The 27956-nt window shown below is 32.6% G+C and overlaps 4 protein-coding genes and 1 long non-coding RNA gene across 5 annotated transcripts; all 5 read right to left on the bottom strand.

Annotated features, from left to right (window-relative positions):
* Window positions 1–88: 88 nt before the first annotated feature.
* Window positions 89–6565, bottom strand: LOC132756747 (potassium voltage-gated channel protein Shaw-like). The gene is made up of 4 exons (XM_060747884.1): window positions 6276–6565; window positions 5785–5959; window positions 1328–1445; window positions 89–102 (listed from the first exon to the last, which is right to left on the bottom strand). The coding sequence occupies exons 1-4, from the start codon at window positions 6563–6565 to the stop codon at window positions 89–91; spliced, it is 597 nt and encodes a 198-aa protein (XP_060603867.1).
* A 729-nt stretch (window positions 6566–7294) lies between these two features.
* On the bottom strand, window positions 7295–14553 carry LOC132756751 (G-protein coupled receptor GRL101-like). The gene is made up of 8 exons (XM_060747888.1): window positions 14442–14553; window positions 13683–14249; window positions 11948–12995; window positions 10726–11255; window positions 10168–10295; window positions 9512–9560; window positions 8822–9051; window positions 7295–7975 (listed from the first exon to the last, which is right to left on the bottom strand). The coding sequence occupies exons 1-8, from the start codon at window positions 14500–14502 to the stop codon at window positions 7850–7852; spliced, it is 2739 nt and encodes a 912-aa protein (XP_060603871.1). The 5' UTR covers window positions 14503–14553; the 3' UTR covers window positions 7295–7849.
* A 677-nt stretch (window positions 14554–15230) lies between these two features.
* On the bottom strand, window positions 15231–17478 carry LOC132756750 (uncharacterized). Its single transcript, XR_009629370.1, has 3 exons — window positions 17346–17478; window positions 16579–16725; window positions 15231–15359 (listed from the first exon to the last, which is right to left on the bottom strand). It is a non-coding gene; the product is annotated as an uncharacterized LOC132756750 (long non-coding RNA).
* Window positions 17479–17917: 439 nt separating this feature from the next.
* On the bottom strand, window positions 17918–20012 carry LOC132756746 (complement component C9-like). Its single transcript, XM_060747883.1, has 4 exons — window positions 19976–20012; window positions 19575–19757; window positions 18599–18771; window positions 17918–18058 (listed from the first exon to the last, which is right to left on the bottom strand). The coding sequence occupies exons 1-4, from the start codon at window positions 20010–20012 to the stop codon at window positions 17918–17920; spliced, it is 534 nt and encodes a 177-aa protein (XP_060603866.1).
* Window positions 20013–22462: 2450 nt separating this feature from the next.
* On the bottom strand, window positions 22463–27715 carry LOC132756745 (plasminogen-like). The gene is made up of 8 exons (XM_060747882.1): window positions 27707–27715; window positions 26413–26821; window positions 24953–25159; window positions 24677–24755; window positions 24013–24188; window positions 23310–23573; window positions 22605–22736; window positions 22463–22473 (listed from the first exon to the last, which is right to left on the bottom strand). Exons 1-8 carry the CDS (start codon window positions 27713–27715, stop codon window positions 22463–22465), a joined length of 1287 nt encoding a protein of 428 aa, XP_060603865.1.
* Window positions 27716–27956: the final 241 nt, after the last annotated feature.

Raw genomic sequence — 27956 nt, 5'->3', positions numbered from 1 at the left:
CAACCCCATATTCCCATAGGCCAATGGGAGTTATTCAAGTTAACATTCAAGTTAAATAAAGTTTAAGTTACATTAGTACAGTACTTTTTTACAGTAATAAATCTGAAAAATAAATAAAAAACATAAAGAAACAGTATCTCAACGCCTCGGGTAAAAAGTATTTTCCTCGTGATGATATTTTTTACTGTTACTAACAAACTTATATACTAGTCTTGCAGAACAAAGTTGACACTCTTTCGCAGGGTAAATAAAACAAAAGGACTAAGTTTTTTTGTAAAAACTATATTTCATCATCTAATTTGAATATTGATATAAAATAATATGAAGGGATAATGGCATTTCGTAATCACCCTTTAACAAGTTCTCATCAGAGTATTTTATCGCGTTCGCTTACATTTAAAACCACGTGATAGAACTACGTTCAATCCGTATTAAGTCTGAGGTTATAAATAATAACTACCACAATACGCCTCAAATTAAGAAAATTCAGCGAAAATAATTCTACAAATTTTACATTAAACCATTACTTTTTTACGTCCGCAAGCGAATTATTTCGCGGTGATCTGTAAGAGGGCGGTAGGTCAGTTTCTGAATAGTTAGACGTTTTAAGGTCGTCAAGATCAACAATTTCACTGCATTTCCATTCTTCCGTTTTGCTTTTTCTTTCTTTCATGTCCCTTTTTCTCTCTATTGACTCGTTGACACACGAGTATTGATACAGAGTTAAGAAATTGTTGACAAACATCGGCAAAAGTAATGAGAGGATAAAAAACCCCCAAATTTCACACAGCGAAAATAGCATTTCCAATCCACAACACCAACCCACCCAAACAACCCCAACCCAACTTTTACAACACTTAAACCCCCAAAAAAAACAAAGAAAAACCCCAAAAAAATAAATGATCAAAAGCGTCATTTTTTGACGCACTTTTTAAAGAGAATCGAGCACTTTGCTAGCACGGACATTTTTCACTACACGAAAGAGCCTTAAAGCTCGAAACACCTGTGCAAAATTCAATAAAATCACCGAGGGCGATGGTTCGTATAGATATTTTCTTTCAACAGACACGATTATAAATAAAAGTAGGTGAAAATTTAAAGCCAGGCTCTAAAAATTTTTTAACAAAAAAAACCAAAACAAAAACCAACAAAACACCGAAAACAACTTTTTCGCAATGTCCAAAATATTGAAAAATTGGTTTAAAGAGAATTCGGGAAAGTGAATGGGTTTTTATTTTGTTTTTCTTCTCCTCTTTGTAAAATTTTTCCCCACACAATTTAAAATTTTCGTTTTTCTTTGTATTGCTCTCGTTGAAGGCTAGATTACCCTTAGGCTTATCCCAATCATAGTTGTCATAATCAAAGTAGTCAAAGTCCCAATCACCAGCAGCTATTAACCACGATCCTTTTTCCGTACAGATTGGTTGGCCAATAATGTCCCGCACCTGTTCAGTAAGTCGAGACAATAAAAAGATGCTTTTAAATTTAAAAACAAACAACATCAACAACAACAATTTGTGTGTGCACATGTTGATTGAAAAAAGCATGACACCAGTTTAAAAAAACAACAAAAACAACAACAACAACAAAAAACTTATTTATATTTTTTAAACGTCATTTATTCAATTAAGGTATTTCTTGTATGTAGATCTGATTGCCACCGTATTTGTTTCGCCTTCATTGTGCTTCGGATTTCCTTAGAAAGCTTTTTTAACCATGCGATCAGATATGCTTGAGACGAAATTTCAAAATATCGCTGTTCATGGAAGTTAAACAAATTGTTGATTATTTTGAGGAAAGTCCAACTGAAATTGGTATACAAGCAGTGCTACCATCGGATCAGTGAATCGAACTTATAGAGGAAATAAAAAACAACAGGGCAAAATGGCCCTATATCGCTCACCAACCCATTGAACTCATCCGTGCAATTACTTAGACAAGCATCCTGACGAAGTTTAATGACAATTGAGTAATAAAATGTGACCACTTGAGTGTTAACAATGTTTTTCCACATTTGGTCAGTGTGACCTAGTTTTTAACCCCAGGTAACCCATATTTGAACTTGACCTAAAAGTCATCAAAACAAACTTGCCACCATTTTTCAGGATATTTGGATAACAACAGCTAGTAGCCACCAGAGCAAGTTAAAAAAATTAGTTCCTGTGACCTAGTTTTTCATTTAAAATGACCCATGTTCTAAGTTATCTGAGCAATTAACTTGACAATCGTCCTGAATAAGTTTGATGACAACTGAGTCAAAAATGTGACTATTAGAGTGTTAACAATGTTTTTTCCATATTTGGGCGGTGTGACCTAGTTTTTGACCCTAGGTAACCCATATTCGAACTTGATCTAGAAATCATAAAAACAAACTTGTAGACGTATTTACAGAATATTTGGATAACAACAGTAGCCACTAGAGAGTTAACAAGATTTTTTTTCTATTTTTAGCTCCTGTGACCTAGTTTTTCATTGAAATGACCCATGTTTTAAGTCATCTAAGCAATTATTTTGACACGCATTCTGAATAAATTTGATGGCAATTGAGTCAAAAATTTGAGGACTAGTGTGTTCACAATGTTTTTTTTTATATTTGGTTTTGTGAACTAGTTTTTGATCCTATGTGATGCATTTTCAAACTAGAACAAGCAATTATCAAAACAAACTTTCAGAGCAATTTCCAGGATAATTGAATCAATACAGAAGCCACTAGAGTGTTAACAAGATATTTCTATTTTTAGCTCCTATGACCTTGTTGTTCATCTGAGGTAACCCATGTTCGAATTCATCCGAGCAATTACCTTGACAAGCATCCTGACAAAGTTTCATGATGATTGAGGCAAAATATGACCACTATTTAGAGTGTTAACGAACAAATATGGACTACTACAGACGACGGACGACGGACGTTCAACGATCCTAAAAGCTCTCTCTAAGCAAGCTCAGGTAAAAGCTAAAAAAAAACAAAACAAAAAGGGAATTTTTTACCCCTTTAACACCGGGTTGATTCCCAAAAACAACACAAAACAACGCTTTAAATTGGGTATTTAGGCAAAAACAAATTTTGATACAACCCCCAACGTCGGATTTTTATGAAGTAAAGCTAAAAACAGAATAGAAAAAAAAATAAAACCCCCAATTTTACTTAGAATTTTAACCAAATTTTTTCAAACACAAAAATTTTTTAACAAATTTCAATTTAGAAAGGGCAATTTATTTTACCCCCTGATTTTTGGGAAAATTTAAATGAAGTGCCAGGTCAATATTTTTGGAAAATATAGGATAGTAACTACATTTTTAAAACTTTTTCAGATTAGATATTCAGAGATGGATTGATTTGCAAAATACTGAATTTTTAATATAAAAAAAAGTTATATTAAATTACAGAATGTACTGGGGAAATTTTTAAACAAAAAACAAAAAAAACAAAACGAATTTTTTTAGGAATATGACGCACACTGAATTTTACATGGGAATTTTAATAGCACTGAATTTTCCCCTACATTTAAATTGTGCTAACTTTTCCATGCATTTTTAAAAACCCATAAACATTTTCCCAACACAACACAGCACTTACGTACTGTAAAAATTTAAACTGTTAATTCTTTTAGTAAAAAATTTGTAAAAAGGGGGAAGGGGTAGGTTTAATTTTTTAAACCTTCTGTCAAAAAGGGGAGAAAAAGTCTGACTAATTTGCTTTAAATTTTCGGGGTTACCCCATACAGACTTACATGCTTTGACTTTAAAAAGGGTTAAAAATTTTTAAAAACCAACACAAAAACATTTTTTATTTAAAAAAAAATAATTAAACAAAAACATTATTGTCCTTCAACAATGTTCAAATTTTCTTGTAGTACTTTCTTAATGTTCACTACAATATTAAATCACTTCAAATAAGATAAAGGAAAAAAAATCAAAAAGGAGAAAAATAAAACAAATAGATAATGGGAAGTGGTTGGTTTATGACACATTTACAACTTTATTCCATTTAAACGAAATTAATTATGAATTTTTTATGGAGGCCGATTTAAACGGATAATTGTCAATGTTGTTTATGTTTTTGTCTTGTAATTCATTTAAGTTGCATTTTTTCGAAAAACGGAAAATGTAGTTCCGTGTATGATTGATTTAGGCTTCCAATGATCTAAGCTGTTACAAAAACAAAGTTATATCAAGCCTGAGAGAACTGTTCCCCTTGACGAAGAGAACGACGATTTGTTAAATGTCAAATTCAAACCATGAAAACGCTCTACACTTGGGATTTTTTGAAAAAGTGTTTTACAAAAATATAAACTCGTAACAAGAGCTAGTCTTTCGTGCAAAATAAACTACTCTTGGTGGCTTTTTAAAAGTTTTCGAAAGTAGTGGAGCCAAAGGGCAAGAGATGGAGCGAAAGGTCGGTTGTTGGGCGCAAGGCGACATTAAGTTGGTGTAAAGAGCATAGTCTACGAATTTCTATAAATAAAATCTTTCAAAGTTAAAATAGACATACTAAAATGTGAAGCCGGAGAAATATGATAAGATAATAATTTATTTCTACTATAACTAGGCCTTTCAATTATTAATTATTTTAGTCCGTACACCGACTGAGAACTGCTTTTTTATTACGTTCGTTTTGTTCACAGATACTCTGAATAAACTAACAAAATGTCGATTTTAACTTCTAAAGCTTTTATATATAAAAATTCATGACCACCTCCTCCCAATATGCCAAATTGATATCGCCTTGCGCTCAACATCGAACCTTTCGCTCCATCTCTTGCCCTTTGGCTCCACTACTTTCGAAAAATATCGATTTACAAATTTAAGAAATCATTCAGGAGTAATTTATAATGCACGAAGGACAAGTTCTTATTACGGGTTGATATATTCGTAATACACTTTTTAAAGAAATCCGAAGGGTATGGCATTTTAATGGTTGGGAAGTTCAATATTCTACAAATCGTCGTTCTCTTCGTCAGGGAGAAATGTTCTCCGGGGCTATTTGTAACAGCTTAGATCATTGAAAGCCTAAATCAATCTTACACGGAACTACAGTTTCCGTTTTTCGAAAAAATACAATTTAAATGAATAACAAGACATAAAATTAAACAACACTTACAATTATCCGTTTTAATCGGTCTTCCGCTCTATCTTGGAAATGCCGTTCGCTCGTTTTACCGTACACCACACTTTTGAAGTGGAGCGACAGTTTGCCGGGCGTGATAATGTTTTTGTCGCGATGTTATCTACAACATTTTCCAAACCACAACTTTGCTATAACAGTCAAATGCGAGTTTTCATGGGCATATGTACCGAAGACGTCTCAAATGAATTAGTGTACCTTTTTCGTGCATGAACCTCTGCAGAAACACGAGGACAAAAGGCGAAGGATTAAATACGGCCGAGGGCTTGTACAGATGGTAATGCAAGAAGAAAGGTGCATTAACTTAATTCTTGCATAAAAGTATACGTCTAAATTGGTAATTCTGAGTTTCGTTATCTCTATTTCATACTGACCATTGCTTGTGTCAAGCTTCTCCACGTGCTAGTGTGATGTCATTTGACAGTTATGTTTTGAAAATAAAACAAATAGAATAACCGGGACCATCTTTGCATATAATTGTTTTTACATTGAGCCCGAGTCATGGGGATCTATCCAATAATGTATACATGCATGCGGAGTTTTTTTTTAAATTGTCTAACAAGGTGAAAGCCCTACATCAGCAAAATGGAATACAATTGTTGGCACGTACTTACAAAATAACAAAAATAAATAAAAAGTAAGTAGTATATAAAAACAACCTTTGCTGGTATAGAGTTCTCGTTGTTGTCAATGATTCCCCATAGTTTTGATTTACATCTTGACGCATAACCGGAAACAGGAAGCGTGGATATTGGTGCCACCATTGTTTTCGCAGGATGAGCTTTACGAAAAAATTCCTCTCTCGTCTTTTCTTCGTCCAGGAATGATTGATATCTAGACATGTATATTTTTGCAAAGAATATTAAAAGTATTTAATTGTTTAAATAGTAGATATCAATAATTAATACTATTAATTATTTTTACTTTGATAATGTATTGTTGTTGTACTGAAGATTTACTGGAGAAATTTAGTTACATTGTAAAACATCAGTTATACATTTATTTCTAATGTTATACACTGGCACCGTGTTTATTCTCTTTAAATTAAAAATACTTAGAATGTCTTTCGTACATAATTTAGGAGACTATGAGTAGAATACGTGCTGTGTAATGTATGATTTTATATCCATACTTTTCGTTATAAAATTACCTGAACACGCAGCATGAATGGAGACAGTCATAATCCAACTCCCAGAATTCCATTTCCCGGCGAAATGCACCGGGACAAACTCCCGGCGGAATATGAAGCTCTCCCATTTGAAGGTATGCCAGGATCGAACCAAATACAAATGGCGAGCAGTCCACTGTTGCTTCCATCGGTATACCCTCCTTTCGTGACTCGCTACATATTCTAGTTAACTTTGGACTTTTTCCTTCCTTTAATAATTTTTTATCAAATTCGAAATACGTCCCGGACACATTCAACTTTACTCTATCCATCTTAATTCCGTATTAATACAATTAGATATGGAGAAGAGTATAATCTCTTCCATTTATCGACTCCATCTATTGCTTAAAAGCTTACGGATTTTATTATGATTTATTTATTTGGATACGTACATATTTAAAGGGCCTAATTGTGGCTTAAATGCCGATGCTTTTGTTTGCCACTGGAGGCAATAAAATATCAATGGAATATTAATGTTCTGAATCATTATAATATATCCCATGGGAGGAACTGAACTTGCTGCTATGTCTTGTGTTTATCCGTGTACTAATAGTCTATGACTACCGGCAAATAATTGCATGTACAATGCAATACTAATTGATATAAAAATTTAATAATTGAGTTTGATATCATCTCTTAAATCAAGATCAGATGAATGGAGAATTCAATTTTCATAATATAATTGATGGCGGTATACAGCTAGAAGGAGAAAAAATAGTCTTGAAATATGGATGGCGGCATAGACGAAATACTGAACTCATTTGAGAATAAGACTCACTGTTTATTTTACAGAAATGGTTACAATAACTAGTGAAGCTACAATACAATACGTCATAGATTCTTTAGAACATATTTTCGCTACAATATATATAAATGATACTATTACACACGACTCATTTAATAAACTATATCATTAATCAAACGCTCAATTAATGTAATATCATTCCAAACACAATTTACAAAAAAAACACAACTTAATGCTTAGAACCACAACAGCTTTAACAAAATTACAATTTTAATCTTCCGGTATGACTTTGACGTCATATATGACGTTGACATATTATGTCATTAAAACAACAAATTGCAAGACAGTGCTCAAATATTTTTTTTCACATTTGCCTTTGTCGAATAGTTTTATTTTAAACGCCAAATCTACTATCCTAAATATTTTGGATCTGCCTTTTAAAAAAGTTGACGAAGAAAAGTATAAAAAAACTTTAACAGTGCAAGTATTTTTTTTTCAAAGCAACACATCGATACAACACATTTACGATCAATAAAACAAAAATTAAAGTTTTTAATGTTTTAATCAATGCATCTGCGACCGATTGGTTTATGAAAACACTGACCATATTCTATTCCGAGTAGTGTCCATTTCTCGGAAAACATTTATCTAGAACTAATGCTTAAAAATTAAAAAATATAAAAAGTTTGTTGATGGATCATCGTCTTCGAAATGAGTTTGAATTCAAAACCAATGTAACCAATTACACGCACTTTTGTGCAACATAACAAACATTTGATATCTCATTGTTTTGATATAAATATAGGATATCTCAGCATTTCCCGACATTCTGCAACAATTTCTGCGTTATTAGTCCCAGTTTATACACATCTTCTTCTTGGTCAACCTTCTTTGATGACAAAACTGGCGTTACAGACACCTGCACGTGTTTCCGAATCTGGCAAATAAATAAATGAATTAATAAATAAATAAATAAAGTAAAGAAAGAATAAAGAAAATAAATAAATAAAGTAAAAAAAACGAATAAAGGGAAAAATAAATTAATTAATAAATAAATAAAAATGATGAATAAATAAATAAATAAATAAATTCAAGATAATCTTTCTCGAATCTTCATCTGATTCGTCATCTATTCATTGCAGAATTTGTATGTGCAGTAGACTTGTCGTTGTTAAATTAGGAAATATATGTTGTTTAATACAAGTAGTAGTGATATCAAAGTAAAAAAATTGAGGAGCGACGGTGAGACGGGTGTGTAGACTTGCGACTAGTCCGGGTATGTGTAGACTTTATACAGGCCATATCAGACTGTATATGTTTGTAAACGTTACACTAGTCCAGTCAGACTGTATTGGTGTGCAGATGGACATAATGTATGGGTGTGCAGAAGTTATACTGGTCCAGGTAGAATGTATGTGTGTGCAAATGGTCAGACTGTATGGGTGTGCAGAAGTTATACTGGTCCAGATAGGCTGTATGTTAGTGAAGATACTGAAAGCATACACTAGTCATTGTTGCTGCACGCCTAAATACTGCAATTGTTATTTCGTTATGTAATCAATGACGTAAGAAGCCAACGAAAAGACAATAAATATGTTCAAGTTATTTGTATGCAACTACCAAATTGGACAATTAATAACCAGAAAACGTAAATAAGAATAACTTTAGAAGAATAAAAATTGGCAAATTATTGAAGCGATAATTCCGGAACAAAGAATTTTTTGTGTTTATTTTCTTCTTTTTTACAGGTATTATAGCAATTGAGATTTTTATATGAAACTACCTGCTTGAAATTATTCACATGGACCAAAATATTGTCTTCATTGATTGGCTGTAGCACGAGACCGTCTCCATGAAGAATGGTAAGATAGTTGGAAAGATGGCGTACAATAAAAGCACAATCAAGAAATGTAAGATGTTGAGTATCCAATAATTCCCGTAGCGTTATCACTGCACCGTCACTTTGTTTCCCGGAATAATATGGCAGAATGTTCAGTACAGCAGGCCCAACATCTGAAAGAAAATAATTGCCAGCGTATTTGTTAGTTGACAAATATTAATGAAGAACGACGTTAACTTAAGGTTCTTTTGCATCTTGACTTGAATTTCTTTGAAATAACACGAAGAAATATTGAATCATGAATATTTTGTGGATCAAAAATGATGTCTTGTACCGGGCAATTATAATGCTATCCTCATATGGGCGCGAAGGTACGACAATACGAGATCCATTTCGCATTTTCCCTGAAATAATGACGTTATAACTTGCGAGAACTTTCCTTTTGCCAATAAAAAACATTTGACTATTCAAATAGAAGCACTCATATAAATCATAGAAGTACAAATTGTTACTTTGTGCTGTTGACCATGTCTAAAAAGCTTCGACTCTTTTGGATGAAAAAAAAAAACAACGTTTTGACACAAATATAAATTTTCTTTACTAAAAATAGCTTAGAAGTGTTTGTATTCAAACCTTTTAATAACTCTTTCCTTGTCTGTTCGTCAATGTTCGGAAGGAATTTCTAAAAAACACGAACACAAAAATCATCATTTATTTAGTTAACACATTTGCCATGTTCACTTTATATGTTGGCGCTGTTTATAATTGCAAATTTTGCAATGTTTTCGCCATATGAAATGGCAAAAGAAATGAATAATAAGTATGCTCAAAAGTTTCAGATATGGAATACAGAACAATAATATGTTTGCGTTATCCTTTTTAACATTTAATTGGCACAAAAATTATATGTACATCTTCACGACGGAGATGCCTGTAACAAAAGATAGATAGACCACGCTATACTTCTTACTTCTTATGTTGGTATGTTCAGTTTGTCACATATGCATTAAGTTTACTGCTTAATCATTGTTTAGATAAGCTTAAACAAGTTTTTGTTAACCAATACTATTAATAATTGTACGGTATTTATTGAAATAGAATACCTTGATAACTGTCATTTATTCTGCCGTTGTTTCTAACAGATTTTTTATTTGATAATTCTTCCATCACAACATTAAAAAGAGCTCTTCGTGAATATTTATGTATAAAATGTAAGACGAGAAATCTTTATTTTCAAAACAATGATTAACAAGAGTCAATTTAAAATATTTCAACTCTCAAATTTATACCTTCTTTCCAAAGATTGCAGAGAACGTATACATGAATGGATTAAGAGCGGAGTTTACTGGTAAAATCAGAACAGCGGTCCAGGCATACATATCCCCAGGAATCACGTGACCCATCGTAGCAAGGACTCCTGTAAATAGAAAGAGGTATAAAATAGAAAACGAATGCTAGTCAATACAAAAAGATTTTCAATTAGAAAAAGGATCATGTATTTCTTTGTTGTTTTTAAAACAAAGATATATTTCTTTTGTCAATAAGTTATGTTGCGAAATAGGTACAAAAGTGGGGACTTGTATGAAAATTGATACATGTAATTGTTATTCTTCACGTCAAAATTAGATCACTTATCTAAATAAAAATGCATGACACGAAAGATCAAAGAATTGCATAAACTGTCATGCCCTATATATTGCACTGGTTTTGCGGTAATCAACCCTCAACACTTAAGTTAATGGAATCAGTTATGGTTCATGCAACAATTCCCATGCCCGTTACACCGACTGAAGCGCTATTAAATTCTCACCATTTAAAGCATTGTAACATAAAAGGAACCAACTTACCCATCACACCAATTGGGAACCAGCAGATAAAATCAGTTGTAACTATAAGTAGGAGATTCCTTGCAATTTTCAGATCATTAGCACGTGATGTACGCATTTTCAATCGCCTCTTGGATTGCTGCTTCACTTCAAAGTAAATAAGTACCTGTCCAGCGGCAATCAGTGTAAAGGTTACCATATTAAACCCGACAAAAATGAACATGGAGTAAAGCCACCCTGGAGGTCTGTCATTCGTCAAAGGTAAAGCAAGACAAACGCCGGAGGTACTATAGAAGCGACCTTTGAAATAATCAGTATGCAATATAGGGACTATCGCAACTATTATTGAGACTATCCAAGAAACCATTACAGCATATAAAGCCGATTTGGGTTTAAATCGTAACTGTCCGAATGGAAATTTGATCACAAGTAATCGGTCTAGTGTGATAAGACAAATGAGAAGGACGCTAGCCTCTGATGATGTTGTCGACAGAAACCCGGCAATTTTACACCACACGCTGTTACGCCAATATTCGTCCGCTTCAATATATCTGGAATGATAAAGAAAACTTTATATGTTTGCTAATTATGAAAAACAAGAAGCCTCTTTAAACATAATACTCGGCAAAAGTAAAACTGGTTAATTTGCATATACAGGTCTTCGATGCAAATGACAAGAACATATGGCAAGAATTATCGTTTTGATTTTATTTAAGAACTATCCTTTAAGTTTAATTTTAAAATGGCAAGAACCATCCTTAACATTGTTTTCTTTTTTATAATAGTCAATGCGATTCCCAGATTCCAGTTTGTAATTCAAAATGGCCAATGGTAGATCTTCTTATATTCAGTTCTTCCCGGTACATTTTACAGGAAATCAAACTTATTTTCTAATATAGCAATCATTGATCTTAGCCTAGCCTGACTAGTCTTTTAATTTGATTAAGTATGATACAATGAAAAATCATTATGTTATGATTAATATTCTTTACCTTTAACATTCTTTTTTGGCATTTCAGTTACTTTTTATTACAAAAATATACATTCCTTTTCACAAAAAAAATGTGTCTTTTGGTTTGGCTGAGTCAAATTTCCGGAAACATGTAACTGCTGCGGTCTTAACTTAGTAACGACATGTTGTAATCTTCGGTGAGAAACAAGACATTTGGTTAATGAGAAATAGATCCTAGTAAATAATTGTTTCAAATAAAAGTGAATAAAACAAAAAAATATATATAAATACCTGTCCATGTAAATTTGATCTGCGATAGCAATTATTAGCATGTATATTCCCATTAAAAGATCTGCCAATGCCAAATTCGTAACGAATACACCGTAACCAAGTTTAAGTCTTTGGCTGTCAAAATAAAGTCTATAACAAATGGACAAAATATTCCCTAACAGTGCGAGAAGTCCAATCACCCATAACAATGTTTGAAGGGTCGAGTTCCTCATCAGATGCTGACACGAGGAGAATTCATCCTTATAAGGAAAACAGCTATCTTCTAGAAGATAAACTGGTTTGAGACAACAAAACTTGTACTGTGGTGTTATCAAATTTGTCAGCCCTTCTATCCCATAGAATATATTCTTACCAAACACCTTTATTGGATTATTTCTTATATCAATTGATCTACAACTAAGTCCTTCGAATGCATCGTCTTCTATAGATTCAATGTTATTATTGGATAAATCTAAATGATTTATGTTTATGCCATCGAAAGTGTGTTTGTTTATAACTTTGATTTTAGCTTCATTGACTGCTATTGAAATATTTGAAATGCCATTGAATGTCCCAGGCTCTATTGCAGACAGTAACACATTTCCATTCATTTTCAAAACTTGAAGATGCTTTAGAAATACAAAAGTGTCTCTAACTAAAACATTCAACTTATTGAAACTGATATCTAATGTTAACAAGTTTCTTAGAAAAGTGAAAGAATATTTTGACAGATGTTGAATTCCGCAATTTGATACATTTAACTTTATCAGTAAGGGTACATGGTGTGAACTTCCTTCATCTGAGACAATAGCTCTACCAAGTTCTTCACTATTGCTTACGTCTAACACTCGCGTCGATGATGATATATTAATTGTATCATTTCGGTCAAGCAAGTTTGAACAGTTGACAATTAACGGCTGGCACACACATTGCCGAGGACAAACGAAGTCACACATCTCTTCGTCATCACCGAATGGACAATGTTTTATCTTATCACATAGCTGTGACAAAGGAATGCAAACCAGACTTAATCTACAACGATATCTTCCTTCACATTCCACTGGATTACCTAGATATTAATCAAATAGATAATAATAAAAGAAATCGGAATGTCATACCCTAAATGTTATATAGTCACTAATTTCATTATGATCATGTTATTCAAATTGTGAACTCTTTGCACAGTATGCCTTATAATAAAGTATTGCAAAAATATTGTCATGTAAAATTGTCAAGCATTTAACAAATTCACATTGTCTTTTGTTTGTTTTCAAAAGGATAACAAGTTTATCTGATTGCAAAGCACACTGTTATGAGTTGTGCTAAGACCGTCATACATGAGTCGTACCAACCAACATGATTTTGTAGATACATCAACATGCACATATCGGAAACGCTAAATGATCTCGCTGTAGTTTAAACGACAAAAACAAGTTAATGACATATGACTATCAAATATTTATAATTTAAAGTGCAAAATTGACTGAAATTATTTGCAATAAACTTAAAAGCACTGGAATATAATTCATAATGCAAGTCAAAGCACTGCCTTTTGTGTATTTAACCAATTTCCTGATGAAAATAAAAACAAATAACCTTTACAGGCAGTTTTGTGTCTTACAAGCTTGCTCTTAGAATGGATTGTTGAAGATCAAAGCACGGTTTATTTGTTGTATTACCAGGTTAACATATTATCATATGTTTTAAATACAATAGTATATGAAGGGAAGGGAGATGTATTTACTGAGATGTTTACCTTTGCATATGGAAGGAAACAATCTGGAACCCAATGTTCCTAGAATATCCTTGTCCCTTAGCATAATTTCTGTAACAGGCGATTGACGTGGAATATCTATCTCTTTATATGGACGTGCGTTAATTATAACTCTATATTTTTTAATCGATCTTGAAGCATTTGTACCAAGATTGTTATGAAATATGTCTCGTTCGGCCTCAGTAACATATAGACTATCTGTTAGCCATATAAGTCCCTTGCTTGACCTTTCATCCTTATTGTCAAACAATATTTCCATTTTCCGTTTTCTAATGTCAAACTCATCAGTATAGTTGATAAGATGGCCCGTCTCTAGTTTGTCCGTGTGCTCACTTTTGGATAAAGCATTAGCGCCAACAAAATGGAAAGGATAAACCCCTGAGTCCTCAGTTTTCATCATTTTCAATATTTTTGTAGAGGAACTTCTAGTGAACAACGTGCCTCTAAGCTTAGATGCCACCTCTTGCAACACCTTTGATCTTTGTTTAGATATAATATTTGGTCCAGGGAACAATATCGTTACTTCACTTTTGTCCGGGTTAATACAATCTACAAAATACAAAATGTAACATTGAAAAGCAGTGTAAAGAAAATGAAATGAAAGGGATCTGCAGTACAAATGAAACAAGTACAAGAAACATATTCAATCTGAAAGTATATACTTCAATTTTTCAACATATTTCTGCTTGTACGTCAGCAATTCTAAATACAGACCATAGTTTTATTGATGTTTATATTTACCACAAAAATGTTCGTCTTGACCATCCGGACAGTCGCTCTTACCATTGCATACATACTTCATGGGTATACAATAGCTTTTTGGACATTTGAAATGATGAACAGGGCACGCAATGTCTTCTGTAAGGAAAAGTTACTTTCTGATGTCATTACACAATTTAATAACATTATAAGACCTTAAATGGTAGACGTCGTCGAATATAAAAATATAGATTATACAACTATCTAATTCAGTTAAACTAGGCATATATCGCTCATAACGTAGTGTGATATGATGTAATCACCATGCGTTCAGGACATAGCGGACACTGAAACTAAACAAGTATGCTGTAATGGTCATTTGCAATAAGTTGGACTTGAAGTTCAAGGCCTGAGACCAATGGTACATACCGTCAATTCAATGAGAATCATAAGCAAAGTAGCAAATTTGTTTATTTATCCCGCTTTTAATACCTAGTGTATGAAAAATAGTGATATTTGTGTTGAATATATTTTTACATTAGTATGAATTAAAATGTTTGCTTCTTAAAGTCAAGATAATAATTAAAGCCCAGCTTTTCGTTCATAGCTTGACAATATACAGTTATAAATTTTTACGTTAGAATACTGGGAGAAATGCTATGATAATTAAAGCTGTTTAATCAAATATTTTGTATGCTTTTTATAAGAACATTGCATGTTTCGTTTAATACCATTTCAATTAAAGCTTTATTTGTTAAAATTATATACAAAATGTAATAGGTAGACTATTAATTTAAAGATAAATCGTATTATTTGAGACGTTACCACAGTTTTGCAAATGGTCATACGATCTACAGCCTAATAATTGTCCATTATCATCCTTATCATAGATACAGTGAAGTCTTTTATCACAAGGTCTTCCCTGCTGACAAAATATGTTTTCGGTCCATGGGTTTCTTTCTAGAAATAAAGTATATATTAAACTACACTGAATATGAATGTGTTCGCGCCCTCTACACATATTTAAACAACAGCACAAACACAAGCGAATGCACACGCACACGTATCCACAAACAAGTAAGCAAAGTGTTATTTTGTACAGATTTTTTTATCAGTTGGTTGGATGCAGTTTACCAAAACACTGAAAATGAAATTGTTCAAAAACGGCCCATAGTACTAGAGGTTGACACCCGCAGTCTCAAAATGCAAAACTACTGAACTGTTACATAAACAAGTTGCATGTTTAAAGGAATTTCACGGTTTTTTTTTGTATACTTGTTTATCATGCTTTATTTCATGCTTTCCAGTGTTGTATTACAATATATCAGATGATTATATTCTGATAAACCACTAGTGAAATTTATAAAATATAATTTTCACTGTAGCCGGACTATAATTATCTGAATGCGGATGAAAAGAAAATCATAACCAAATGGAATAACAGGCAGAAATGAATGCCGTCATACGTAAATATGCTTATTTAGGAAAAGAAAGTCTATGTCATCATACATCATGTTAAAAATCTAACAAAATTAGAGAAATTTAACAGAACTATATTTCAAAACTTATGATGTGACGTCATGATATAATGACGTCACAAAGGAGAATGCGCGACGTTTCGCGGCAAAATCAGTAAAAAAATACTTAAAATCACTTAAAAGCATAAAATAAAAAGAAAATTTATTTGTTTTACATATAAGATTGAAATATATTTCATTCGTGAACACCAGCTATTATATTTTCACTCGTGGCTACGCCACTCGTGAAAATATTGCATCTGGTGTTCACTCAGTGAAATTATATTTCAATTTTACATGCATTACAAACAAATATCCTCTATATTTGAAATAAACAAAACATTATAATTGAGTAATATTTAAGTTTTATAGCAAAAGTCTTAAATTCCCTCTCCAGTGTTTTCTTGGTGCTCTGTTGGGCACCTTGCGGTAGTCCCAAGTGCTGTTAATTTATCGAGGGTTCCTTTAGTTAGTGCCGCCCTTCTCGTTGATCTTTGTTTTCACATTTTATACATTTGTTAGCATACCTTATACTATTCATATGTTGTTTGAAATCAGCTAACTCAGGAAATAATGACTATTCTTCTGATAAATTTAAAAAAAAATAATTTTCTTCAGTTTAAATGAATTTTACATATAAATATTATAATGAAAATTCTTACCGCAACCGGTATTATGAAGATAAAGGCATGAATTCTGTATATAATGGTCATATAAATAATTGTTTGATGTTTCTAAACACCACTTTTTCTGCAATTTCGATTTAATTCCCTTTTGGCAGAACACTGTTTTGTCCCAATTCTTTAAAGCTAAAAAAGAGAATCATTTGCATATGTTTTACGTTTTGTTACTATATGTTAAATGCAACTTCCTATACAAACATATTGTTTTGACTTTAAAATCATAAGATTATATTGTTTGGCAATATTGACGTGGGGCATTTGAATATTCAATGACCTCTTGTCGGTAAATATCGAATTCTAAAGTAAATCATACGGATTTTGAAGTATGGCAAAACGGTATACATGGTTTGTGTGTAACACTTGCCTCACTAGCCTCTGGGATATGGAGATATGACTTAGCTTCAAGTTGATAATATAAGGTTTGAATCTTAATGAAGCATTTCTTTTATTTTGCGAACTTGCATACAACATTTTGTCTTTGGTTTAAACATAATTTATTCGTCATAGACAACATCACATTATACATGACATCTACAATCAACCGAAAAAAGAAATAAACTGGAAACAACCTTATGCTTATTGAAGTATTTTCCCAGTAAGTATCAGTACCAGCTAAAGCGAGTAAGTAATACAAAAATGGTTGTTGTGTTTCATCTTACATCACATAATAAGAAGATACTGAGACACGTTAGATACAAGTATACATACATGTATACTACCATCAATATCATTGCTACTACTCTTACCTTTGATACATTCAGCACCATCTATAACTAATCTATGTTCTTCGTTAAACGATTCTGGTACACCGACTGTGATAAGGCCTAACGATCCTGCCGATGCATCGTACCTAAACACTAAATTACCCGAATTAGCCCTAGAATATAGAGGGGAAGAAGGCTTTTGTCTACAATTTTTAAATTTACGATTTCGTCAATAAACAATATGATAGGTATTAGCCCTTTTAATGTATTTATTTGATAAAACTTGGTGTCTTGAAAGGGTTTATAACCCATCACAATTGTTGCAAAACATTTTTAATTATATGTATATAATTCATTGTTTTAGAAAATAAAAACATGCTTCAATTGTACAAATAAAGAAGATCAACAAGGAAGGGCGGCGTGCAATGACCGCAACCCCCAAACGACCTAGCAAGACAGGGTCCAGCAGTTCCCAAATACGAACAGGACACTATTATGATAATACATAATAGAAACCGACAATGAAATTAAAGAAAGGGTTAATTAATAGGCCTACAAACGAAAAGGGGTGTTGGCGAAGAGAACTAGAGGGTTGGGGAGGATGGGGGGTAAATTTAAATAATACAAAACAACTCTTGCCGTCTAAAGATGTTTAGATATCTTATTCTCTCTCCACTTGAAGTAATTGTTTCATTCGAAAACTCATTGTCAAATGCCATAACTCGTTCCTTTCCCCTTTTAAAACGTTCAAAGTACTTAAATAAAAAAGGTAAAATGCTTATTAAATCACTCATAATATACACATTGGTAAACACATAAATTCTATTTATTATCAATGCTATTGTCTTCAACAATATTTCTATTATATAACACATCAGAGAATTTAATAAGACAATTTTCTGTTTCATAGATAAAGGAACATAGATAAAGATAAACATTATGATATAGTTCACGGTTATCCAATCAAAAGCGCTGTTATAACTGTGTTATATAACAAACGATATACTGTAATTGCTAGGTATTAAATAACCAATAAAGAAATTAGAATTTAAGATGTCAATCAATAAATAAAAGTGGCGGATATATGGTCAAATGGTTAACGGATCGGCTTAGAATTCTAAGGATCGCTCGCTTGCCGCATGGATTCAAACCCTGTCAGGGGAAAGCTAAACAAGAAACTTTACACTCCTTGAGCAAGAAAATTTACACTCCTTTTTCACTAACAGCTTCCTATAAAATCGAACTTAAATAAATTCTGTATGTATATTAACATACGAAGAAATTAAGGTATTTACCTTTTGCGAGCAGATATAACCGTGTTGGGTAGCATCGTTGATCACAGAATTACTTGGCGGATCAACCGAGAATGTGTTTGTATTGCTGTACCTCCTCCAGTCACTGGTGAGAAATTTCATAGTTATAAAACCAGTTGTTCTGTTGAAGGTACAACGTACTTTAAATCCTTCGCCTGAAACAAGATATAAATGCGTGGATAAAGTAAATATTATAAATAAAATAAACGAAAAAAAAAAACAAAAACAAAAAACAAATTATACTAAAAAAAAGGTTATATTTATACAATAATATGTGAAGCAAAAAAAATTATATGCGCTTGAAAAAAACTTTTTTTTTCTTCATATATTTTGGAAATATACATTGGCAATTAAAAGAAAGCTGCAACAAGAATTGAGACCATTACTATTGTGAAATTCCTAAACAAGTGCTCGGGTACGTCACAGATACGTAACCTTTCATTGTTCCGCCTGAGTAGACTAACTTAATAACACAGAGTATATGACTAACTTTTTATAACAAGAAATGTCATATATATAAATATATATACAATTCAATTTTGTACACTTGTATGCTTTTATACCGTACCACTAGAAGCTGTAAAATGATTCGTCTATGTTTAAAAAGACAAGTCCATTTAAGGTACATTGTATTTAGCGTTGTAAAAGTTAACTTTGATTAACCTTTTATGTTTATGGTATTTTTGACGAGCACCAACGCAATTTAGGTAAACAGGAAACATGATTCTGTCTGATATCTGGTGTTACAAACTTTAAGCAATACCAAGAGGCAAAACCATCTCACCTGCTGGTGCTAAAAGATGCATAGACAAAAAAATCGAACCCATTTAGTCCCCTCATGCGATCACGCAACGTTAAACGATGGCTGCAATTCTGAGACGCTCAACGTTTGGGCAACACCTCATCCATAAGGCAATGTCTTACCTAAACTGTTATAATGTTTAAACCAAGAACCAACCTATAGTATAAATTCCATCCTTCGTTAAACCATCTCTCCATATATCATCACACGTTTTATAGATTTGACTGCAATTTCTTTCATCTGCACCGTCCACACAATCCACATGTCCGTCACAAACCAGTCGTTCAGATAAACACGACGTATCTCCACACTGGAACGCCACATCATTGTTGCAAAAATCTGCATGAAAGCATAGAAATGTTCATTTAATAAATCAATCAATTAACATTTTTTCAAGTGGCAAAACTGACTGTAACCTTAAACGCTTAATAAGAACTAATTGAGGGCTTCCTTATTTTGAAGAATTTTCTGAAGATTATTTTAATATTTTTATAGCATGGACAAAATAATGGTCAGCATTAATAACTTGAACAAAATGTCTATAAGAACTAACAAACATCTGATAAGCATAAATGTACAAAATAAAGCATTCATAACTGATATTTGATAATGTTTGTCGGATTGATAATAATGGAATCGTCGGTTATACATACATGTATCTTCTGTCAAATATATGGTGTCTCTCGTATATGTTTATCATTATAAAAGTATAAAAATAATACCACAAAACGCTTCGTCGCTTGAATCCAGGCATTGTTTGTAAGAATCACACCTTTGATGAATCGGTACACATTGACCGTTGTTACAAGTGAACTCGGTTTCATAATCGCAATTTGGATGTTCTGTAGAAGAAAAGTTATGTTAACATTTGATCCGACATGATTCTCAGTACTATTAATTATTTTGAATTATACAATATAACATGATCTTCGGTGTATTCGATGTTATTATAATAGTCATGTAATTTTTCAAAACCTAATATCTGATAAGACAACATGCAAAACTATTGAATATGTAAAGAAAGTAGATTGTCCTCCTTGAAACAACTAATGTTTTGGTTAAAATACAACTAGTCCCACTTGCTGCTTTGCATTGATACACGTAAAAAAGTTTTATAAAAGCATGGAATGACTTAAACTGGGAAGTAATATTGTGTGATGAAGAACAAATTGAATTTGAATTAAGCACTATGTATTTAGTAAATCTGTATTTAACACGAATAAAACAGTTGTTCTCAGGATAAAAATATAAAAGCAATAAAATATTAATAACTCTAACATTATTTATCCACATATAACTCTAACATTATTTATCCACATATGATGTTACGAGATGATACTTTCTGACTTATTTGAGTTATGCTGTAGCAAGAAATTATACATAACAATAAATAATTTGAAAAATTTGGAAGGAAATGGGAAATATTGAAAATAATAATTAAAAGGTGAAACTTGAACACTCGGTTTGCTTAAATTCGTCCATTCCATATAAGGTATGGACTGATGACGCATCTCTGGAGCCAATGACTAAAGCAATTACTATTCAATTATTGACTAGTGAGCCATTGAATATAAAGTGATATTCACAGGCAGATGACATCTGATTTTCTGCCGGTAAATATCACGTCATATTCGATGGCTTACTGGTCAATAATATCTGTTTTTTTATATAAAAATGGCTTTGATCATTAAAGAATCGTTGGAAAAAGACACACTTAAACAAGATGACGCCAGACCAATGACTAAGCAAACGTAGCGCAAACGAAAGTAATTCATCATTGCAGGTGTAACGTTTAACAGTAAACTAATAATATTTTAATGTCGTAAAAAACAAAAGGCAAAATATTTTATACGCGCGAGTGATTCAAAGTCGACGATGTATGGTCATTCAATATGATGTGATATTCACCGATAGATGACGTACTGACTGAGGCGATAGCCTTATTTCCAGAATAAAAAATAAAGTATGAAAACTATTAAGGGCAATAAATCTAAATTTATGCTTAAAAGAAACAGTTCTTAACAATGTGCTTTGCATCAATATACGGATTCTCTGATTTCAAAATACCTTCTAATTTAAAAAATACGGGGGTGCAATGATCAATCAAATTTCGAATTTCATGGCCATGTACTGAAAGTTATGTTTTAAAAATGTCACATATATATATTACGGCAAAGCACTGAACATATCATTTTCAGATTAAGTATATCTCTATTTTGCAACAATAGGCAAAACATAATAATAATGTCATTATTTGTTCTTACCACAAAACTCATCTGAGCCATCGTAGCAATCTTGGACAAAATCGCAGAGGAAACTTATATGTATGCACCGACCATCCTGACAGGTGAAAAAGTCATCTTCGCATGTACTTACAGCTGAAAAAACACATGCAATATTCGTTCTTTATTTTTGTGTTCTTTGATTTGATTTTTTATTTGATTGGGTTTTACGTCGCACCGCCGTGGTATAGTTCATTTTGAGACGTTCCAGCATTACAGGTGGACGAAGACCTCAGGTACCCTTTCGTGCATTATTTCAGGCATGAAAGGGCACCTATGTAGAACAACCGACGTTCCGTAAACTAGCTCGTTACTTCCTGACATTAAAGAATCCAAAGATCTTGTCGTGATTTGAGCCCACAGCGGTGAGAGGACGCCCTTTTATGTTATTTAAAGTAATGACTTTAAAAGTTTTTTATAGAATGAACATTTTCTAAGGCTCAATGCGTGGTTTCTCCCTTGCTGGGTATACCCAATTTTTTTTTACAGTAAAAGGAGGAAGAAACAAAAAGGAAAAGAAAAAGATGTTAAACATGCTGAGGTAAGAGAGCTTTGTGAAATTGATACAAACAATATAACTAGTATTATAAGGCTACGCATGCATTTGATGTTTTGAAAAATATCCGTTTAAAGGATAGCATAATTGTACACATGTATTCATATTTTTAATTAAGTGAAAAAGGGAAAGAACTTTCAAGCCTAAATCTTGTAAAATGTAATTATGAAAATGGTATTTCATATGATTTCAATGTGCTTCTTAGATCATAGACGTACTGAAAGTAAGTTATCATGTATATCAAGTATAAAAGATATATAGTACATATTATTGCAATAGTTGACACAATACACCACCCTTCACTTTCAATAGCATTGAAAGAAGACCAAAAATACGCAAGGAACGTACGTGTTGTGCAATTGTCTTCATCCGAGACATCGAGACATTCGGGAGCACCGTTACATCGAACTTTAAATGACATCCATTCACCACTAGAACACTTGAACAATGTCGTATCATCCTTGGCTAAATCAGTACTTTCTGTAAATGTAGCAAGAGAGAATAAAACAAGAATATGCAGTGAATCATTTATATTCAATCTTTGTTTATCAAGATGATGCAAAAGTATATTTTCGTACAACAAACATGATATTTCTTGTGTGTATGAATTGAAACAAATAGGTAATAACAGACGTACTCTGTCTATAAGAGTTAAATACAACAAAACAACAATACAACAAAACAAACTGCCCCCAGACGTTTTAGCACACATCTCCATCATACTGCTTTAGAATTGATTACGATTACTCTAAGCAGGTATAAATTGTATACATTAAGGAAGGTTCCTTTACATGCCCAGTGTATAGCACTGATACATGCGAGGATAATCTGAATATCCTACCAGTACACCTCTTGGTAGGTGGGAAACACTGAAAGTGTCTCTGGAAAATCCCAAGGGTATAATCAAGGATCGAACCAGGGAACTCAGGAGTGGAGTGATAATCAGTGGTCTAACCAACTGAGCTATCGTGCCACCTATACATTTTGAAATCTGCTTGTTTTTGTATTCAAGACCTTTTAATGGAACATTGCAACTTTTCTTTCTGTACAAACCAGTCTGGCATCGCTCCAAAGGACAATAATCCCACGCTATCATAGAATCGTTTACAAAACACCACGGCTTCACGTCTTTATCTGGCGAACGACAATAGTTTGCGGCGTCAGAAATCCTTTTGTCAGGAAATTTCCTACGGTTTAGGAACTCATGTTCGTTAGGAATTTGGCTATCCCATCTTTGACACCTCAATCCACTTCTTGATATTGATTGATTTCCTTTGTATTTTGATGCCGTTCCACTGTAACAGCCTGTATCAAATTCTGCAAACCAGATTAACAGTTCTGTTTATAAGCATTTACAAATCATTCAGATATTGCATAAAAGTAAATTTTGAATCATTAAAATGCTCATCAAAACGAGTCTGCTTGAGGCCTCGTCAATTTTTTATGTTTGTTTACTGAACCCTGTATGTATTGCGCATAAGTAAAACCGGGCTATAAAAAGCGCGCGTGACTATGTTAACACATGGCTTTGGTCCCGTTATAACATGGGCAAAATAGGGGAAAATAGCCGATTTTATGCTTTTTAAAATCTATAAAACAAACAAATATTTAAACGCATTCTCATTATCTCTTTCATAGTTTCTGAATAATAAACATATAATTCCACTGCTGACGATTGCGGTGAAAAGTTTATTTCATTCACATTCAGTCCTAATTTACCGTCTGAATCAACCAGCTATTAAATTAGATTTCTTACCCGTATTGTTTTGTGTATATTGCTTAGTTTTCTGCTCACACACTAACTCCATATAGGCTCCAGATTTTTCTGTGCAGGTAGTTGTCTCCCAAATGTTTGTTTTATTTTGCTCATTGACAGGTAGTACCATTTTTGTGCACTGTTTAATCATGGTTTCAGAAGGTTGATTTGAATTCCTTCAATGGATTCAAAAGTGTTCACGTATTTATATAATTAAAAATGATGTGCAAAATGGTTAGTTTAAAGTAGTTAGTTTATTTGTCATCTTTTCAATTACATTAAATTCAAAATTACTGTTCGATTTGCTGTATGAGCACGAGTAAGATTTTTTTATAAGTAATGGATCATGTCTTCCAGAGACTTGCTTGCTCAGAGTAATTCTTAATGTTGTTTCTCAAGTTGTGCCATTCATTTTGTCCGCCCGTGTGGCTATAAGTATTCGCATTGATATAAAAATCCTTCGGTAATACATATTGGGTAAAGAATAAAATTTACTTAAACTTGCAAGAGAGAGAGAAAATCTAACATTTTAAAATTATGACAGTCATTATGACAGTTATAATCATACATGAATAAAAATTTTAAAGGCTCAAAGATAACTCTGTACAAATATATGAGATGCCAATGAAATTATTTCGAGCCTTCTAGGTTTAGTTTTACAAACCAAGCAGTAAATGTCAAGGGAGTTCCATCAATCCAGTGCTCATGGCTTATTCCAGATGTGTCAATGTACCGGCTCAAACCTGGATAAAGTTTAAGAAAGAATGTTTTAAGACATTTGCAATATGAACAATCAGTGTTGATTACAAATTCAAAAAAACATCACAGGTTAAACGCGGAAAAATGTCAACATGATAAACATGATAGTTTTACTTAAATCTATGAAAGATTATGTTTCATATTTCTGAAACTATCAGTTAAAATTTTGTCATTTAAATACCTATATAAAGCAAACTTTTGTGGCCTTCAAAGTATACCCTCTTTCTAAACAGGGCAAGAAGAAGATGATGCAAAAAGTTAAACTCTTTCACAGACTTTATGGTGACGAGAGAGGTTCCTTGACTTCTGCATATCTCAGCGGCATCCATCCAAGACTTTTTGTAAATCCTTTGAAACGAAAGGCACTTGTTGATTTCATCGTTGCATACTGTAAACAGGTAAAATTTAGACAAACAAATTAACCAATTATCGTGAAAAAATGTATCTTATAAACTAATACAAGTAAACTGATGTTGTAAATTTAAGTTCATTGCTCCATTTTAGACAAATACCAATATCGTTTTATTTTCGCCGATACTGATAAAGATAAATGCAGTTCTATTATGAGTTTGTCGTTAAGGCACTGCATTGTTAAACCCACAGGGACTCGGCACTATGGTGTTAAATGTAAATTCTAGAAAAAAATACTGTACTGTATACATAAGATATAGACAAGGGGTTGAACACGCCAAATCGGCCGAATGTCACTTGTCCAGTATAAGTCAAAATTGCAGTCATTCTTATGTAAATCATATAAAGTTATATATCAAATTAGTTTATACAAATTTATTTTAGTTCGATTGTGTTGGAAGCTATAAGCTTATTGAAACACTCTCGAATCCGTTCCTGGAACCAACCAGTACTTAGCAATGAATGTAAAGTTTCTTGCTCAAGGAAACAACGGCTTGCCCCTGACAGGGTTTGAACCCACACGGTCAGTAATTACTAGTCTGACATGTTAACCACTTCGCCACGCCGCCACTTATATATCAAATTGCAGCTAAATGGTATCACTAGACGTTGACAATAACATTATTGCCCCAACTTTAACCGTTTTTGAACAACAAACTGATTTTTCGGATTATTAAAGAACCGACGTTTTATCCAAACGCCCACAGTGAAAAGAATTTATCATATAAAAGGGTTTATGTCCGGTAAAATAATTTTTTTTAAACAATCATTTTAATTAACATCTTTTTGTCCTCTTTCTTCCTTCACATGACCAAGAGTTGTTGTATATACTGGTATAATGTTACATCAAAACCGTGATTATTTTATCATGAAAATTACAAAATGTGGATATAAAAAACTATTAAAGCTAGCTAATTGGGTATCATCATATAATGACAACAAAAACACACTGATTAATTCAGTCACCAATTGTGCCGTTTTCTTGATTAAATATATCAGGTTTCAACTTTTGTAGAGAAAAGAAAAACTGACGATTTATTTATTAAAGAAAAGTTAAGTATTAATTTAATGTAAAAGTGTTAATTTCATCTAAAACATTAAGAACGATAAACATATATTAGTCAAAGTAATACTACACTAGCTTATCTTATTTAATAAATAAAACGCAAAGCAGTTTCATATTATTATGATTAGTATTATTAATCAGCGAAAAAAAAATCTACTCATTACATTGGCTGATGTCGTTTGGAGGACGTCCTATTTTACGAGACTCCTCCTCTATTTCAAAAATGATTTCAGACAATCTGTCACATGGGCTGATGTTGCCTGAAGGACGTCCTATTTTGAGAGAATCGTTCTCTATTTCAAAATATATGTCAGTCAATCTGGCACATTGGCTGATGTTGTCTGGAGGGCGACCTATTTTGCGAGACTCCTCCTCTATTTCAAAAAATATGTCAGACAATCTGTCATATTGACAGATGTCGTCTTGAGGACGTCCTATTTTGCGAGACTCCTCCTCTATTTCAAAAATTATGTCAGACAATCTGTCACATTGGCTGATGTCGTCTGGAGGACGTCCTAATTTGCGAGACTCCTCCTCTATTTGAAAAATGATGTCAGACAATCTCTCGCAGAACTATTGTCATCAAGAGTACAAGCCAATATTGTCTGAGTTTTCTGAATTGTTTATTTTTTACTTATTTTGTTTCTGTTATTTTAACAAAGGAAATATGTAAAAGTATAAATATAACATTTCTTTCTACATTTCACAAGTGCTTCAGTTTAACTCACAAATACCTATCTTTTTATACAATATAAAAAAACTTCTGTATACAACTTCTATCACATTTCTCATCGGATGTTTAAGTGCTCTGGAGCAATTCTTCCGGATTTTATTATTCTTATTTTGATGCAGAGCCTAGTTTGTGCAACTTTATTGTCATTTGTCATTTTTATATAATACCACTGAAGATCTACCACTGGATTTCAATTTGAATTTTTAAACAATTGATGGTGCATTTACAGGTATCGCTGGAAAGGCATGTCGTCAAGAACTCGGAATGCAAAATGACATTCAAAATAGTCAACTTTCTGTCTTCTCTTGGAGATTAATGGCTCATTGCGGACAGAAGTCCGACCTTATCATTTGGGATGATGTACTTCTTCTAACACATACATTGAGTTTTATCAAAACATTGTTTAAAATGGTAAAATCAGACTTTTTAGTTTTAATTTGCCCTTGAAAAGATGTACATAATGAATTACATATTGACACTTATTAAATTTTAATTGAACTGTGATAATATCAAAATAATAAGAACATGATATCCTTACTGAAACTGGTCATTTTACCTTTTTCTCCGCTGATTCGCCTTTGCCGCTTGTATAAGTTCAGTGTATGTTTAAGAAGAAAAAACGAGACTGCACAAAATGAGATCAAATAGGAATAACTTATCATATATGGATAAAGAATCATACGTATCTCTTTTTTGACTAGTTTCAAGTATACAAAATAGTTTACCTTTTCCATCCTGTGATTCTATGACGTATGGAAATGTCTTATTTCTCGAGATTGTGTTGTATTTAATGTGAAAACCTTCAGGAAAGGTTTGCTTTTCAGATGTAGGGAGGATATATTTTGAATAAATAATGGATAGACCCTGTGCAAAGTAAAAAAGCTTCCCGTGTGTAACATTAAGATTACAGTAGCGTTGAGGTTCCGCAAAACTTGCAATGGAAAAAGAAGATCCTAGAGAAAGAAGGAACAAAAA

The sequence above is a fragment of the Ruditapes philippinarum genome, unplaced genomic scaffold, assembly GCF_026571515.1.
Source record: "Ruditapes philippinarum isolate M1 unplaced genomic scaffold, ASM2657151v2 ctg1548_1_1_1_1, whole genome shotgun sequence".
NCBI lineage: Eukaryota > Metazoa > Mollusca > Bivalvia > Venerida > Veneridae > Ruditapes > Ruditapes philippinarum.
This window is presented reverse-complemented; position numbering and strand designations above follow the sequence as displayed.